Genomic DNA, 17,431 nt, shown 5'->3' with positions numbered 1-17,431 from the left:
TGAACAGAACCAGACCTTTGCAGCAGACAATTTGGCTACAATTATCCCAGCGGGATGCGACCTTGAGGTGTAGTCATCACTTTCTCTTGGCTGCTGCTTGTCACTGATGATGACTGGTTTCAGGGTCGGGTATTGTACACCGTGAGTAATTGTTCTTGGTGGCAGAAGTCAAGTCATGTGACTTGGTGTTACAGATATTAGCTTGGATGAGAGCGCTTCCAGGAGCTTACTGCGAATGTGCATATGAGCTGTTGAGTCGCATCCCCCCCCCCTGCTCGGCCGGGGCCAGTTGTGGCTCCGGTCTTTGGGGAGCTACTGCAGTTGGTGTTCGAGGGCTGTGCTTGATTCCAGGCTGAGTGAGCAGACAGCTGCTGGCAGGCGAGGCGTCAAGTTGTCTGCACGTTTCTCGATAAGGCTTTAAGGAAGTTAGGGATGGACACAAAACACTTGAAAGAGACATTTTCTTTTGAAGCTGCATTGTTTCAATCGGGGGTTAAACAGCCGTTGACTCAAGACGGCAACATCCAGAAGTGTACAGCTGCTGGATGCGGTTTCATCCAATAGAGGGGAAATTATAGGACTGAGACAATTAGAAGACAGAAAAATGTAAAGTATGTCAAACTGTATTAAAAAAAAAAGCAAAATATTTGCTATGTCCTGCTTCTATAATGTAAGAATTTGCAGATTTTCTTACATATCAACTATTTGGAGCTTATTTTTCTTAGTTTTTTCATTTTGTTCATTTTTTTTTAAAGAAACCACCTTATATCTTTTTTACAGTTAAGGATACAAGTGCTTATCCCCCACCTACTGCATCACAGCACTATAATGATGTGATGACTTTATGTATCTTCACAAACTGGAGTGCAGCTGCCCAGGTTTTCAGCACCGGCCCCATCCATGACACTTAAAGGACAAAAAGAAAGGTCACGGTGTGCTCAAGAATGCTCCCCATCTCCTCCTCGGTTGCGTGTATGGCCGGGGTGTGGGTGCGAGGAGGAAAGGGAGAAGCCACATAAACACCCACAGCGCTCCAGACAGGACCAACTGCAGTCGGCCAGCGGGAGCACGTGGCTTTGTCTTTCACCCATTCTTTTGGGGACCAGCTGTGGTCTGAGTGTGGCGAGCGTCAGGCCCAGTGATGCTGCTGCTATAAATATGCGTCAACGAGTGTGAGTAAGTGACAGCTGTACAGTGGACCAAGGACACACTGTCTTGGCACTGTCAGGGCGAGCCAGGCCAAAAAAGGCAAACCCAGTGTGAGAGCACTGGTTGATATGTATTTATGCACTTCTAGCACTGATGTGGGGTGTACTTAAGGTTTTTAAGATTGTAGTTATGAACTTAAATGTTGCTCAGATGTGGATGTACATTGCAAAAACTCAAAATCTTACCAAGTCTATTTGTCTTATTTTTAGTCGAAATGTCTCATCCCACTTGATTTAAGATAAATTCACTTAAGTGACATTTCAGCAAGATGGAGAGGCTTGTTTTCTGACAATGCATCTTAAATGTCTTGTTAAGTCAAACAATCTTGAAATTTTCTTGTTTTGAGTTGTATTTTACAAGAAAACTCAAAATAAGTTTTATACATCTCAAATTAGGAGGTTTCACAAAAAGCAAAAATCTACTTTTGAGTGGAAAAACTGCCATTTTTTAAGCATGTCTGGCTTATTTTAAGACACCTAAGCTTGACAATCCTGGTAAAATATATCTTAAAATAAGTTTTCCCAGCTGCTTTTAAGATCTGTTTTCTAAATATCATATCTTATTTCAAGAAATCTTACCAAGCCATTTTTCACTTGTTCTATTGACAGTTTTTTTCACTTACTTCAAGGTAAAAGCTCCTTCAAATAAGTTCTTTTCTTCTTGTTCTGAGAGGGGCATTTTTTCCGGTGTAGCCTTACAATTTGGCTCACATCAGACTTTTACATTACTAAAGGCTTGTTAACTTAAGATTTATCCCCGAGAAGTGTGAATTCGATTTCCTGAAAGTCAAAAGAATGGCTCCTCCACGAATAAGTGGATGATAACAATATGCATGTGTGTTAATATGGAGAGAGAGAAAAGAAAACTACCCATGCATGCGCGTGTATGTGTGTGCGTGCTCGCATTGTCTGTACACAAGCGCATGTGTGACTGTGTTTGTGTGCCCTTTTCAAGTGTGACCACCTGTCTTTTGTTAAGAAATAAATAAATAAACACGGGCCACACCAGCTGTCCCTGGCAGTCCGTCCCTTCAGAGGTCAAGGGCTCCCACCGCTGGCCTTGTTGAGGTGGTGGACACTTGCAACTTTCCTACAACTTCTCTCAAGTGCCTCTTAACACACACACACACATACACACAAAACAAGCACGCCAAAGCGCTCGCAGCCAAATGAGCCCGGCTTTGAGCCTCGGAGAGGAATGTTTTATTACACCATCGAGTTACACTGCACATATCCCAGCTCGTCACCCAGCAAGCTAAGCCCTATCACATGGCCCCTACTTTCCATGTGAAGGTTTTTGGTCCATAAGAAAGAAACACACACACACACATACTCGCACACCAGGCAGTTTAAGCCCCGGATCCCGTTAGGCAGATGTGAGATGTGGGTGCCAGCGAGCGCACCGAGGCCTGCTCCTGTGGATGTTTACAGTGCGAGGTGGCCGCAGCGTTGCAGAGGGCCCTTATTTACTGTGAGCTGGCTGGGGCTGTTCGGGGTGTTTATGAATGATCTTGGGAGGACATTGTTTTCTTTATGTTGGAGCTGCCTGGCTAGCGCCGCTGTGTCGTCTGTTTGTGCATAAAGTACGTGCTGGGGAGCTGGGCCAGACAATAGCCTGGCTGAGCTACTACCCACGCACACAATGGAGTGGTGGGATGAGCCCGAGGTTTGGGGCCGAGGTTTTGGGGACTGTGGGGGTGGAGGTAGGATAGATGGGGGCAGGGGCAGTTGGATGCGGCCCTTGTCTATATGGCGTTCCCAGAATGGGTGAGCTGGGATTTGGGGGAGGGTGGTGGGAACCCGGGCACATCCCTATTGGGATCACGTAGCAAAGCAGCTGGATTTCTTTCATGGTGCAGCAGGGAAATAATTAAAAGTTCTCGCCATTGAAACTGTCCAGTGAATTGGCATGAAGTTCCTCAATTAGACACACATTTGGAATGCGTTTGTTTACATACAATTAGATGTGTGTGTGCGGTGTAGTTTGCTGAAGCAGATATGACTGAGTTGAGTTTTAAGTAATAATTACACAACAGCGTCAACTGGCTTTGTTATGTCGGGTTTATCTCCTTTGGAGAGTATTGGCAACAGGTCAGGAACAATGGGAGCCCATCTTGAAATTGTTTCGTCCTTGAGCTCAGTTTATGGTTTCGGAGGGATAGGGCCTGTAAGACCAGCAGTATTATCACATTCTGTTGTCTCTGTACACATTGCAGCGCTGCCCACACATGCTGTCTGCCTGGCTGTTGCTGCTATGTGTCACACAAGGACTCCTCAGTAGCATTCTTAGGTCGTTAAGAGTGTCCAAGTCTGCTTGTATTTTCTTAATAAACTCAAAGCTTATCATTTGCTGATAATTAACTGCTCTGTAAGTCGTGTGTCAGTACAAAGTGTTGGAAATGAATGAACTCCACACAAAGAAAGTTGTTCCATTTAATTCTATGTATAATCTTAATAAAGACCTAAATCAAGATTGTCACATTTCCACAGCACACGCACACAAGCACACTCCAAAAGCGCAAACAAAGAAAATGCACATACAATTATAGATCAAAGTAAATTGCCTCAATATCTAAGCAATGTCAATTCTGCATAAAGATTGTCCTCTAATCTCTACACCACTAACACTGAAGCAATTGATTACTATAAAATATACCTTTCTTATTAAAAAATTATATTAAATTCTAATGGCACTTCTACAAATTCTATTAAAAAGATTTTCATTTGACATTTATAAGCTTTTTTTTTTAAACCAAATTAAAACCGAGACAGTCAAATGTTACACAAGAAGCATATGCAATAATAAATATTTCTCATGATTATACACAATTTCACAGTTGTAACCTGCAGAGGACAAAAATTCCAGTATCAGTCATTTTTTGACTTCAAAGATCATACAGCATGAGTTAGGCGAACATAGCCCTCGATCAAGAGTAGCACTGTTTCAAGTCAACAATCAAAATTTCAGTGTTTCACATTCAACAGTGACATTAAAATAAAAAAGGAACGGATTGTTAGTTCCCAGTAGTATTGGCTGACAGAAGCCAAAACACACAAAAAAATGCTTGACTTCAGTTTAACACATCCAGAACAAATTTATTCACATAAATTCCAAAACTTAATCTCTCGCAAAGCAGCACTAATAAATGGACTTTTAGTTTTGTCTTCATTAACATTTTGATATGATTTAAAAAAAAAAAAAACTGTTGTGAATGTTCAGCGGGCCACTGTTGCTGTGATGTGAACTTCATAACCGCAGTCAAGGGCAAAAATGCACAATATAGAAAAAGGGCTTCTCCAGATGCAACACCTATTTGTGTGTCTACAAGGCACATTTGGTGATCATCCTGGAGGTATAAATAAAGACTGCAAACAAAAAGAAAATTCTTTACATGTCGTTAGTTTGTCTACTTCTGTACACATGTACATTAGAGAATCAAGCAAATTTTAACTTGCACCACATAAAAGGTTCCTTCAATAAAAAAAACAGACGAAGTCTACATTCCTGTGTGCTCTGATTGAAATATACATCATCAGCACTACGTAACATCTACGTATCTGAAATATATCTACCACTCTGATGACTAACTGAAGTGATCTAACTGGCAAGGCGAGTAAGCAACAGGAGTGTTTTCTGTTCATCCGAGCCCCATTGCTAACTTCAGGTCAGGGAGTGAAACAGATTGCAGTAATTCCATCTTGACTTGGTCTTTATCCAGAAAAAAGAAAACAAACATCTAAAAACCTTCTCAGAAATTACATGTGAATTCAATTGTTTTCCTGAAAGAAGTCCAAAGAAAACCACCTTGGGGTGTCTAAGCTGAAATGGACTCTTGACCTCAATCACCACAGCCAGCAGACATATTGTTGTCAATCTCAACAATATTTCCAAATCTGGCACTTGAAGCGCAATGCTCTAATAATTCATAGTCATATCTCCTGCATGTGGCGGAACAATGAAGCATTTATTTACTGCATGCTGGGATGGAGGGGGGCTGTTCTTTGATGCCTCCAAACAATACACCTGTTTACAGTCTCCTTGGTCTCCCTTTGCTAAATACATTTCTCACATTCCAATGGCTCCATTCAATACAGAAAAGTGCAAAGAGAGACTTGAACTGCCTTTTTTCCCCCACAGCCAGGAGAGAGATACACAATGATCCCTTGAGAACTACCTGGGACTTGGTGGGGGGTGAACAATGCCTGTATTGTCTCGTTTCTATAGGTAGCCGGTGCCATATCAGTGTGGCTGTGCTTGTGAACAACTGTTTCCTCTGGCAGAACAGCAGTCGGAGCAGCATTAACCGCTCTGATTCGTAGTGAGGCGGAGTCCAATAAAATCTTTGAATATGGAAGAGGAACCAAACTCCCCGGGGAAGACATGACACTAAGAGACTGCAGCCTTAATAAGACACCTGACTCTGTCGACCTTACGTGTGTAGTAACATGGAAAAAAACAAAACCGTTTGATAAATATAGTATATATTTACAATAAATATACAAATAGTAAGAAATAGCAGCCTAGACAATAGTGTTGAAACTATATGCATGCTAAAAACAAGTGCTTCTCTATGTTCCATGTGACAAATCTTGAACACTCCGCAGAGATTTTCTACACAATATATTAAAATACAATTACAGTAACTCGATTTTGCACAGAGAGAAAAAAAATGGACAGCCCCAATACCAGTTAATGAGTACCAAGATCGCTAGGCAAGACAGCAATGTCTTTCAAGCTTATAGAAATAAGAACTACACCTACGGTAAACCCTGAACCAAGTCAAACTAATAAATAAATTCTGATCAAGTCTTCTCAGGACAGATTAGACAAATATCATGAACTTTTAGTGCTACACCCCTGGTAAGAATCCATATAGCATCTATGTGAACAGACAGAAGATATCCATTTGCTGCCCAGAGACTCCTTCAAGGGCAGCATCACTAAAAGGCTCCAACTTCATCAGTAGTAACTTAGACATGTACAGTAATGGATTAATTCAAAGAAAGAAAAGTCAGTAGATTCAGCCGAGCTTTGATGGACAAACATTGCTAACAACAGACAAACATCCACCTGTCTCCTTCTGTCCCCTCTCTGCCTGCTGAGGGTCCTAAACAGCATGACAGTGTACCCTTTATGCCATACCAGGGAATAACAAGGTAATTTGCTGGACTTGACTTGCTTTTAACGCAGACAAGTCAATAAGCATTTAATTAACAAGAGCTGGATCTACTTTTTTTTTTTACATTCTTGTAAATTGTCTAATTAAAAAAGGACACTCGCGGATCAGTTCCAGAGTGGACCTCAGTTGCTACCTGGTGTGTGGAGTGTAATCTATATTTTGTAAAGGCCTAAACAAAAAAAAAAGAAAAGAAAAGGCATGGCATGGTATTACATGTCATTCTAGTTTTAGTAAGTACACTAGGTGAAGTGTTAAGAATTTCAGTAGGCACCAGTGTTACAGGCATTAGCTTTTAACTACTCTCCATCCCTCTTCTCATTATACGTCTATTTAAGTCACAATTATAAGGTCAATCCATCAATGTGCTCACCCACATTAGCAACCTAAGAGCTGGTAACTTAACCCAAGGTAAAACAAAACAAAAAAAGAATAAAATAGCATGGTGATGCGATGGTCTGCCTGCTTCTTATTACAAAACAAAACTTCATTTCAACCAAAAAAAAATTATACTTCCACAAACAAAATCATACTTGCAGTAGTCAAACTTCATTAGTTTTGCTGCCTTGTGATAGTTGTTAAGGACTAAAATCCCCAAAATAAATAGTAATAATAATAATAATAATGCAGGTGTTAAAAAATATTATATATTGCTACTCACGGACGGTTCTGATCTCCCACGTGCACAAATAAAGTCTCTCTGACGATTGTATTAACGTATGTTAGCATTAGCTATCGCCCATTTTGCTCACAGGGTACGAACGTAGGAGGCTTTTCCTTTCAGCAAATACACTCCTCAAATAAACTCGACAGACTGACACAAACAAAACAGAAACAAACAAGTGCATCATCTGATTTGTTCACCTTTGTCTACACACATCCAGCTTTGAGTTTCGCAGCACCCAGTTTTATCTTAACAGCCCGAGCACCTCAAACTGACTGCCTCTGACCATTACATACGCCTACGACACAGTCCAGCACAGAAAACAGCTCCAGTTTAAAGTTGCTACATCTTTAACTTGAGAAATGCCACATGGGGTAGAATCCAAAAGACATGTTTCCAACAAACTGCCAACATGTGTATACTAATGGGAGAATTGTTCAGTAGTAGTATTCAGTGTATGAAAAGACACTCTGTCTTATGTCATGGCACTGGTGAGAGGTGTTTTATCCAATGGCGAGAGTCTTGACAAGGCCACAGTGAAACTTCCTGATGTGGCGGTAGAGGTCCCCAGACTGAGTGAAACGCCGTTCACACCACTTACAAGCGTGAGGCTTCTCACGTGTGTGAACTACAGCATGCCGACTCAAGTTATGGGAGTACTGGAAGCTCTTGCCACACTGGCCACAGGTATATGGCTTCTCGCCAGAGTGTGTGCGCTCGTGGCGCTTCAGAGTGTACATGCAAGAGAAGGTCTTGTTGCACTGCATGCAGGTGGGAACTGAGCCGTCGGGGGACAGCTTGGATCGGGCTCCGTCCTTCTCGCGGAAGTGTGAGCTGAGGTGCAGTTGCAGCACATGGGGGCTGGGGAAGACTTTACTGCAGAGGGGACACACACACACCTGTTGCCCCGGGGGCAGGAGCACCCCACTGGAGGTGGAGATGTCTGAGGAGGCCAGGTCGTCCTCCTCCTCCTCCTCGCTGTCCCCCAGCAGTCTACCCCTCCCGTCTACCACCTCCCTGCCTGGGGCGCCCTCCCTCCCCCGGCAGGCCTCCCCCTCCTCGTCCATCAGGTCCTCCTCCTGGGAGAGCAGGGCGGCTGTGGAGCCGTTGTTGCCTGGGAAGAGGGCAGCGAACCCTGTCACCACTGAGCTCCTGGCACTATTCCCAAAGCGCTGGCTCTCAGGGCTCATCGGCTCACTGTCCTCCTGCTCTGACAGCAAGTCGTGTTCGTCTTTAACAAGTGGCTCAGTGCCCTGCTGCTGGCTGTCGAGGGCCAGCTGTCCCGAGACGTAGGAGGGGTGTAAGGGATCTCTGCTAGACAGAGGCTTGAAAGACAAATCCAGTGCACAGTCCATGTCATCTGAAGCCCGGGACCTCTGGGACAGCAATACGGTGGAACTACTGACATCAGCTTTTGTTTTTCCAGCTGTTTGGACACAGGGCTCGGCCTCTGCTGACACATAATTGACACCTACAAGGTCCGGGGACCTGCCAGAGTGACCGTTTGCCTTCTGCCTGGTCTGTGTAGACCTATCACAATCTGTGACAGCCAGCCTGACTTCACTGTTGTCCATGTCAAACTCTTCTGCTGGGGGGGCCCTGTGAAGCCCCTGAGACAGTGTCTGGGGCTGTCGCCGAATGAGCTGCTTACTGTGCAGCTCGCCATCTGAGGAATTTTCCCTGTCCAGACAGCTGAGTCCCAAACCCTCTCCCATCTTTTCATCCAGGGAGGAAAGTTCCTTATCTTTCAGCTTGCCTTTGCACACTTTCACTATATCATACATGTGGAGGTAACTGGCTGCTGCCAGGACATCCTCCACTGGCAGAGTGTTGAATTCCAACTTCCCCTCATACATAAATTCAAGGAGCAGACTGAAAGCTGGGGCTGTCACAATGTCACTGTTGAGATGCACAACGTCCCTTTTGTCTAGCTGGTCCCTGTAGAAGAGATGGAAGTACATGCTGCAGGAGGCCAGCACGGCTCTGTGCGCTTTGAATCGAGCCTCCCCGACAAGAACAGTGCAGTCACAGAGGAAACCTTGGTGACGCTGCTGACTCAGACACTGCAGCAACTGGCGGCTATGGTCTGGGAACTCCATTCTTCCTTCATAACCTGATGAAAAACAGGAAAAACAGGATACTGGATAAACGAAATGAAGCCATTTAGAGGGCACAGCGGAGCAGGCGTCACAGATCACAGACAAGCACCAAAGTGTCCAAAACCAGTAGAAATGTGAGCAGCAACTTGTGCCAAATGATTTAAAAGTGTCGGAAAACACACAAAACCATCAAGCAGCTCCTAAAATCGCTCAGAATACCTGCATTTCATTCACTAAGATCTCACATTTAGCTGCATCTCTAACTTTCTCCAACTTGAGAACAGAAATCCGACATTCTTTCCAGTGGTGCAGGACACGCTACGCTGCGCTCACCCACCCATGTATCACGGCGTGAACGGACCCACTCTCCAGATTATCTTAAGTATTCCGCTTTGTGGTCGGACTTCTTTGCGCTTCCAAAAAAATAAGTGGCGCACCGGTGCTCCTTTTTTCTCTCTCCTCCTTCTCTCCAAACGCACACAAAGCAGCGGTGTTTACAGGACAAGCAGGCGGCTGTGGGAACGGGAGCACTCGTCCATCGAGGGGAAGGAGGCTAACGTGAAAAAAAATGAGACCAGTGCAGAGTGAGTAAACTGGTGCTCTGTTTGCTAATTACACTGCAAGCTGTGGAGTCAGCTGCTCTGACATCACCGCAATGGAAACGCTACCTCCAGCTGTGCTCTCCTTTATGCCATATGGTAACTCTGGGCTACGCAGTCCAAAAAAGACATACAACTTAAAGAAAAAAATGTGTATTAACAGGGATCGCAAGATTACGCGGCGTTTCCAACTTTTTTGAAAAAATCCGGTAAATGATCACAGACCCGCGGATGACAATAAATCGCTTTGTGGCACCTTTTTGCGCACAGATCGGACACCCGCGCACAACTGGGGAGATTTGTTTAAAGGGGCTAATTCAAATTAGATAGAAAGAAGATGGCAAGTTTGGAGAGAAAAAACTGAAGTGGATTAAAGTTTGATGCTGCCGAGAGAAGAGGAGTAATTTTACGCGCAGAGGTTGGGTTGCTTTTTAAACGCAGAAGAGGAAGAAAAGTGTAGGAAGGAGACAGGAGGGCCAAGGGCGCAGTAAACCGAGCTCCATGTCCGTGTTGGGAAACGCATTGCTGGAAGCCTTTTAAACAGCAGAGGAACTCACAGCAAAGCCAACTGCGCTGAACGAAACGGCGAAGGGGGGACACACTTTTAACTTTCTCCCGTTCCCGAGCACAAAAAGAAAACGCTGCACTTACATGTATTCCCGCCCGCTTCGTCGTCCTTTATCTCCTACGAGCCCCGATGTCCTTTCATGATGTGCGGCCAGATGTTCGCTTCTCCTTGTCGTTTCTTGAGCTTCAGTCCGACCCTGGTAAGGCAGGCTGCACTCAGCGCTGCTGTGTGTCAAGCAGGTTGATAATGGCCCAAGTCTCGCGATATCGCCGCGGCCACAATAAGTTCTGTACTACTCCGCGAATTCACACAGCGGCAGCAAGTAGCAGAGCACACTGGGGACATCAATTGGCTGCCTTATTAAAACACCTGTCTCACGAACAGGGGGGGCTTTCAATGTGATAAATCCTTCCAGTGTGGCAAAGTGAACAAAAGTGGAAAAATGGAACAAATGCACAAGACTGACTGCTACTTTTACTCTTTAAGGTGTTTTTTCTCCCTTTAAATAGGGCTTCAAATAAGCAAGCAAGTTTCTTTATATTACACTAAACCTCATAAATTAAATCAGTCAATTTAACTCATCTTTTCTGTTTTACTTATGTAAATATGTGACATTTGCTCATTTTTAGTCAACTAGCTTGAAAATGTCATTTTCAGACAACTTTAGATCTTAATAACTTTAGTTAATGTGACCATAACTTAAAGACTTAAAATGATGAGCAGCTTTGAATTCATTCAACTCATTAAATTAAGTTCATAAGAAACGAAACTAGCATATAAACAGACTCTCCAGATGCATTGTTGGAGAGCTGAAACTCCTCAGAATTTTTGTTTTTAGGAGTTTGAGAAAACATGTGGTGGAAACTTGCTGTGTATCTTTAATGCATTTTTAACTCAATTATGGTTGTTTTTTAATCCTAATAATTAAAACAATTCTAACTATTACAAAATACAGTATTAAATTCAGTCCACACACCAATAGACCAATACTAATTTTAGTCTTTAAAAAAATGCTTCAAAAGCTGTAAGTTCTTAATGGTAAATAAAGAAGAAAATCTTTACACTAAGAAAATGTTAAAGGAAATCAAATCTGTCTGTAACCACTGCAACAATACGACTAGTGGAAACAACTTAATATCATAAGTAAATCAAATAAACAGCACAGACAAGTTGGATAAAGCAAATTTCAGAGAATGATTAAAAGTTAGACTTTAAAAATGTACTTTATAAAATGTATCTGATTAATTAGACATTTTACCAAATAAAATTGCCAATTTTAATGAAGTTAAAACCCAGACATTAGATTTGATTAACTTGAAAAGCTTTCATGTGGTTTGTTGTGGATGAATGAAAGACTTCTCTTTTGTCCCAAAGACCCGATATCTGTGGAAGTATCTAAACTGATCAAACAAGTTTAAATCATGTAGAGGGTCAGTGGTCCTCTGGGAACTTTTAAGGGCTGTTCTCTCTAATCCTGCTTTGAGTTGTGGAATTCCTTGGCACCAAACCACCCTGTGCTTTTGTTTTTTCAGACAACACCAGGTCCTGGCTATGAATTATTCAGATCAGATTGTCTTAAGACACGACTGGTGCCTATTTCTAAGGAAGTTTTTACAAATTTGTGAAACTATTTGAGACACAATCCAACAAACACAAACCGGAGCCTGTTCTGTAATTGTTAAAGCCAGATATGGTGGCACGGCGGAGAGAACAGGGGCTTGAGGCTGCAGCTGCTCGTCTCGTGCCCCCCTCTCCCTGCCCCCCCCCCCCCCCGTCCCTCCCCATGCTCCCCCAACTGCCTCAGTCACCTTTGCCCTGTGTTCCAGCTGTCGTGTGTTTTGAAAGGGCCATTTGCAGCTCTTCCAGCCTTCTGACACAGAGGGGAATGAGCAATGTGACGGGAGGCGGCAGCCACTGGTCGGAAGGGGCCACCAGCTAGATTCTTATCCACTTACTGCTTTATTCCATTTTTAGTCCGGCTGTTACTGTTACACAGGGAGGATATCTGCACTGTGGTCATGTCCAGATGATTATGAGCAACGCGGCGTCATGCTCGCTAAATACAATTTCCCCTGATTTGATCTATGAGCATGGATGGACTGTATATGAACTGGGAGCAAGGATGCAAAAAAAAAAAAAACCCAAAACACAACTGACTTGTTTCTTATGACAGAACACCCAGTGAAGTACAAGTGTCAGATGTGTGCCACATGAAAAACAATTTACCATTCAGCGCTGATGCACACACACACACACAGCATCCATGCAGGAGCAGCGATGTGGATAAGAATAGGAGCAGTGGCCCTGTGTTTCCCTGGCCCTGGCAAACGTAGGCGCCCAGTAGAGGAGGGGTGTGTGTTCACAGGGCAAGACAAAGCAGTGGTTGTGCCTGGGGACCGTGGCCTCAGCGGAGAGAGGCTCGGCACGGTGAAGGTTCTCACACACAGAAAAAGATAGAGAAAGAGAGAGAGAGAGAGAGGGAGAGAGAATGAGAGTGGGAGAGTGGGGGAGCTGGGAGAGAGAGAACACTTCCTGGAGGTTCATTCTTCCTCTCTGCAATCATCAATGGCATTCTCCCCCTGACCCACTCCTCTCTCAGACAAACAAAAGACCCTGCATTCCAGTGTAGCCTGACCAGCCAACCAGCCAGCCATCCAGCCAGCGTCCAACCACATCACTCTCCCCACTGGTCCACGGTCTCATCACAGTGCTGGGTTTGAGCTGTGCTGTAGATGTCAGTGTGAGAATCCTGTAATGCATCTTAAAGCCTTTTAGCATACAGCTTTCACATTTTTTATTTTCCCCTTAACCCAAGTAGGTCAAAAATAACTCAGTGAGGTCGTTTTCTTGCAACATCTTTGTAGTGAAAACTTTTTAGCATTTCATTTTCCAGTTATTCCTCAAAAAAACCCACATTTTTAAATTTTTAAGTCACCTTTTATACATTTTAAAGAAATTGTAATATTTGTATCACTACCCGCAAGCTGTTTATCACTGACACTATCATACAAGAGGTGATGCAGTGCACAAACTTGGAGAGACAGAGAGCAGCAGCAGCTGGAGGAAAAGACTGGAAAAGTGTCAACAAAACGGAAGTGGACATTCTTCTATTGCTGCTGTGTGTAATATTCTTCTTTTTGAATTATAAAAATGTTCAAAAATCTTTTATAAAGTGAAAAATAAACATTTCAAACATGAAATCATTCTTGTGTAGACAAAAAAAAAAAAGGAACATCCATCCATTCTCTATACACCGCTTTATCCTCATTAGGGTCGCAAGGGGTGCTGGAGCCTATCCCAGCCGACCCGGGCGAAGGCAGGGGACACCCCGGACAGGTCACCAGTCTGTCGCAGGGCTACATACACAGACAAACAGTCACACTCACATTCACACCTACGGGCAATTTAGAGTAACCAATTAACCTCAGCATATTTTTGGACTGTGGGAGGAAGCCGGAGTGCCGGGAGAAAACCCACGCATGCACAGGGAGAACATGCAAACTCACAATAATCCACTTGATGTCATGACATGTTGCATCAGCTTGTTCCAGATCATTCATTTCAAACCCACCTTTTCTTTTATTTTACAGTTGCACCTTTCAATCAAACTTAGTCTTAATGTTGTAGCCATGGTTTTGTGTACATTTACACAATATTCATATATCTGTAATTTGTAAAAAACTAGAGAGCAAAGTTTCACTGTAGGAGTGGATTTGCACTGCACTGTAAATGTCAGTTTGAGGCTTCTTGTAATGCATCATCGTGCATTATTAAACATCCTTAAAACCTTTTAACAAACAGATGCCATATCTAAATTTCCCCCTTATGTAACTTCAAGAGCAGAATAGTCACAATAATCTATTTGATCTGGTTACACTGTGTCACCTTGTTCCAAATCACATCTCTGCAGAAATTTTCAAACGTATCTCTTCATATTATTATTTTTTTTTTTTTTACAGTTGCACCTTTCAATCAAATTAAAATAGTCCTAATGTTATGGCCATAATTTTATGTAGACTATTTTATCACAACAGCTGTACTCTTTAAATTCAATAAGCATCTCTTTATCACTCTTCTATTGAAACATTCACGTCTGCAGTGATACTACTGTTGTGCACCTCATTTATGCAGCAATTTTTGGTGTAATTGGTCCACTTAGTTATATTTATCTAATCTCTATTGTCAAATAATGTGACAGTTCATGCACCATTGCTCTGCTGTTGCCTGGAGATGCTGTTTTGGTCAGCTCCCCCCTGCCTCACCTCCCTCCCTGTTACAGCCCTCCTGCCCTTCTGTGTCTAATTGTTGCTGCCGCATGTTATCTATTCTACTGTAAGTTCTGTTCTGTGCTGTTTGTTCCTTCACAGATACTGCCAGTGGACAGGGTTCAGAGATCAGACGAGTCTTTGACAGGAAAGACATGATTAGCTCACTTTGACTCTTTGATCTTGCTACTTTTGCTTTGAACCTGCACAACAACAGAGTAGGCATTCCCATCAGCGGGCCGGAGACAGACGAGAAAGACGAGGAGGACGTGGAGGAGGACGAGGAGAGCGCCGCTGAATAACAACAGCAGAAAATGTGGGATACCCTCGGTCAGCTCTGTTTGTATGACAGGAACAGCTTGGCAAAGCTGACGCATAGTAGCAGTGAGGAACACATTACAGTGTGAGTGACAAAGAGGGGAAATGACAGCGGAGGAGGCTGAGAGACAGAGGGCACAGGCCAATGAGTTTTTCATCACAGAGGGAACACTGGCAGCTGTCCCTGTAATCCTGTTCTGGTAACTTTACACAATCGCTGTCTTGCATTCAGATTTTGTGCATATTTATAGTTTACTGCACTTCTAACACAACTTTCAATCAACACTGATTAAGTTTCAAACCTGATAACGACTCAGACATCAAGAATATCATAAGCGTGTTTCACTATTACAGAGATGTTTCCAGAATGTTTTACATGAAGGACCTCCTACTTAGAAACATTCTGATCAAGTCTACAGAGTCATCTGAGGGTTTCATTTGATACAGAGGCTTCCAGACTGAGCTGGCCTGTCTGTACCTGTCCGAAACTGGTTTAACTCCTACCTCTCCAGCAGAGAGTTCTGTGTAGTTGCAGATGACGGTTTATCTATAAATACCTCATATAACTCGCCAGGTAATAATCTGACATAACATTAAAGATCGATCGGAAGGATTTTATGTAGATTGCCCTTTTATAGTTTCATCTAGCAACATGACATCTCCATTCTTAACAGCCCTGATGTTTTATAACTTACTTACTCAAAATACTACTTATTGATAAAGTCTGATACCTGATGATTTTGCTAGACAGAAAAGAATGCCGTTGCAGAAGTATATTTAGAAGGATTTATCCCTGGTTGCCCAATAAGACACTTAAAGGTTACATGTGTGATTCTGAACTTTCACTTAGTGGCTGAGTTGGCTTTTACTGGAAATGTCGAAGGCCCTTTTACTGCAACCCAGAAAGAAAGCTTGTTTTTTTTAGCATCAGCAGTCTCAACTACTTTAATGTTTTTCACTCAGGTGTCTCTGAAAATAAGTCATGAATCAAACAGCAGAAGCCTGACGCTTCAGTGCTGACAAGCAACAGAATAAGAGCATCACAGCCGCTGTTTACAATGGTTGTCTGGTACTTTTTAATACAGGTTTATTCGTGAAAAGAAGCCTACATGTCCGAGAGTGATATTATGCTGGAGCAGCGATGTTTTGAAAGTTCAAAACTCAACATTTGCTCCTGACAATCTAAAGTTCAGAACACATTTTATTCAGCCAACATTTGTCTGGAAAGTCTTCATCTATTTATTTGACTGTGTCCAGCATTTTATCCTTTTATTATTTATAAATGTAGATTTTTTCAGTCAAATGAAAAGTGGAATTACTTGAATAAAAGGGTAAACACTTAGAACTGCTCACACAAATAAATTCAAATTCTGAGAACACAAAAGTGACATTGGTGCAGTCTGCTCTAAAGCATTCACTAAACTATTCATTCTGCACTTTTTTTGTGACGTACATTTTTATTTGTATAATTATTTTAGGGTAGACTGTTTAATTTCTCTCTATTTGTTTTTTAATAAAACCAGATAATTTCCATTTACTTAGAAGCCCTTTGGACTGCATGAGTCTGTCTAAAGGTCTTATTGTTGATAAGACATTTAATAAAATTACATTTTAACTTATAGTTAAAAAAACCCAAATCCACTAGTTCCTGTTCCCAAAAGGGGAAATATTTGCTGGTTTAATTAGTCTTCTCTGACAGTAAACACAGTACTTTGTGATTTTGGAAGGCTGAACAAAATAATATGAGCATTTTTTTTATCCTTTTCTGACCAAATTATACATGATGAAAAAGATCGATAGATTTAATCCTTTATTCCCACCTCACTAACAGCACTGAACAAAATGAAATAAGGCACTGAACAGTACATATATATATTTTTATCGGCTGCTGTTTCTTTTTAACATTTCCTTTAGAGGTCTGTACTTTGTGAGCTTGTGTCTTAACTGTGCTTTGATATTTATCGCATTTTATTGTTGGAGACTTGTCAAAGGAGAATTTCTGTCACTGTCTGGGTAATACAATAAAGTTGATCTATTCTATTCTATTCTATTCTATTCTATAACTGAAATAATCACTACTAGTTGCAGAAGTAGTGATTGGAAAGCAAATTGTCCTAATACTAGAATAGAACTGCCACTGAACTGCAACAAAGACTGAATCTTGTGCAGCATCTGAAAACATTTTAGTATGTATTATCTAAGTATGTGAACTTGGGTGAGCTCCTGGGATTGGTATTCATCATTTCCTGACCAAATTATTAATGAAGAAAACAATACATATATGAAATCATTATTAAAAATGAACCTTTAATAGTTCCAGTTCTACCACAGCTTGGGGCAACAGTGTAGTTTAGTTTATATAACTGATTATGTGATTAATCCAAATAAATGCTTTTAAAAACTTAAAATCAAATCCAGATTCATTGGTTCCAGCTCCAAAGAGATAAATATCTTGAAATATACTGCTTACTTTCTTTGTCTTCTCTGACAGTAAATTTAATCAAACCTATTAGCATTTTCCACCAATTTCTCA

General features: G+C 42.1%; 1 protein-coding gene and 1 long non-coding RNA gene across 3 annotated transcripts; one reads left to right on the top strand and one right to left on the bottom strand.

Annotated features, from left to right (window-relative positions):
- Positions 1-3,627: 3,627 nt before the first annotated feature.
- zbtb42 (zinc finger and BTB domain containing 42) lies at positions 3,628-10,800 on the bottom strand. 2 transcript variants are annotated; one of them, XM_022195498.2, is made up of 2 exons: positions 10,399-10,800; positions 3,628-9,162 (listed from the first exon to the last, which is right to left on the bottom strand). In XM_022195498.2, exon 2 carries the CDS (start codon positions 9,146-9,148, stop codon positions 7,553-7,555), a length of 1,596 nt encoding a protein of 531 aa, XP_022051190.1. In that variant the 5' UTR covers positions 9,149-9,162; positions 10,399-10,800; the 3' UTR covers positions 3,628-7,552. The 2 variants fall into 2 exon arrangements, with proteins under 2 accessions (XP_022051190.1, XP_022051189.1); XM_022195497.2 differs by lacking the exon at positions 10,399-10,800 and adding an exon at positions 9,486-10,306.
- On the top strand, positions 9,634-16,943 carry LOC127530556 (uncharacterized). Its single transcript, XR_007937134.1, has 2 exons — positions 9,634-9,732; positions 14,683-16,943. It is a non-coding gene; the product is annotated as an uncharacterized LOC127530556 (long non-coding RNA).
- The last annotated feature ends 488 nt before the right edge of the window (positions 16,944-17,431 follow it).

Source organism: Acanthochromis polyacanthus, chromosome 1 (genome assembly GCF_021347895.1).
Source record: "Acanthochromis polyacanthus isolate Apoly-LR-REF ecotype Palm Island chromosome 1, KAUST_Apoly_ChrSc, whole genome shotgun sequence".
NCBI lineage: Eukaryota > Metazoa > Chordata > Actinopteri > Pomacentridae > Acanthochromis > Acanthochromis polyacanthus.
This window is presented reverse-complemented; position numbering and strand designations above follow the sequence as displayed.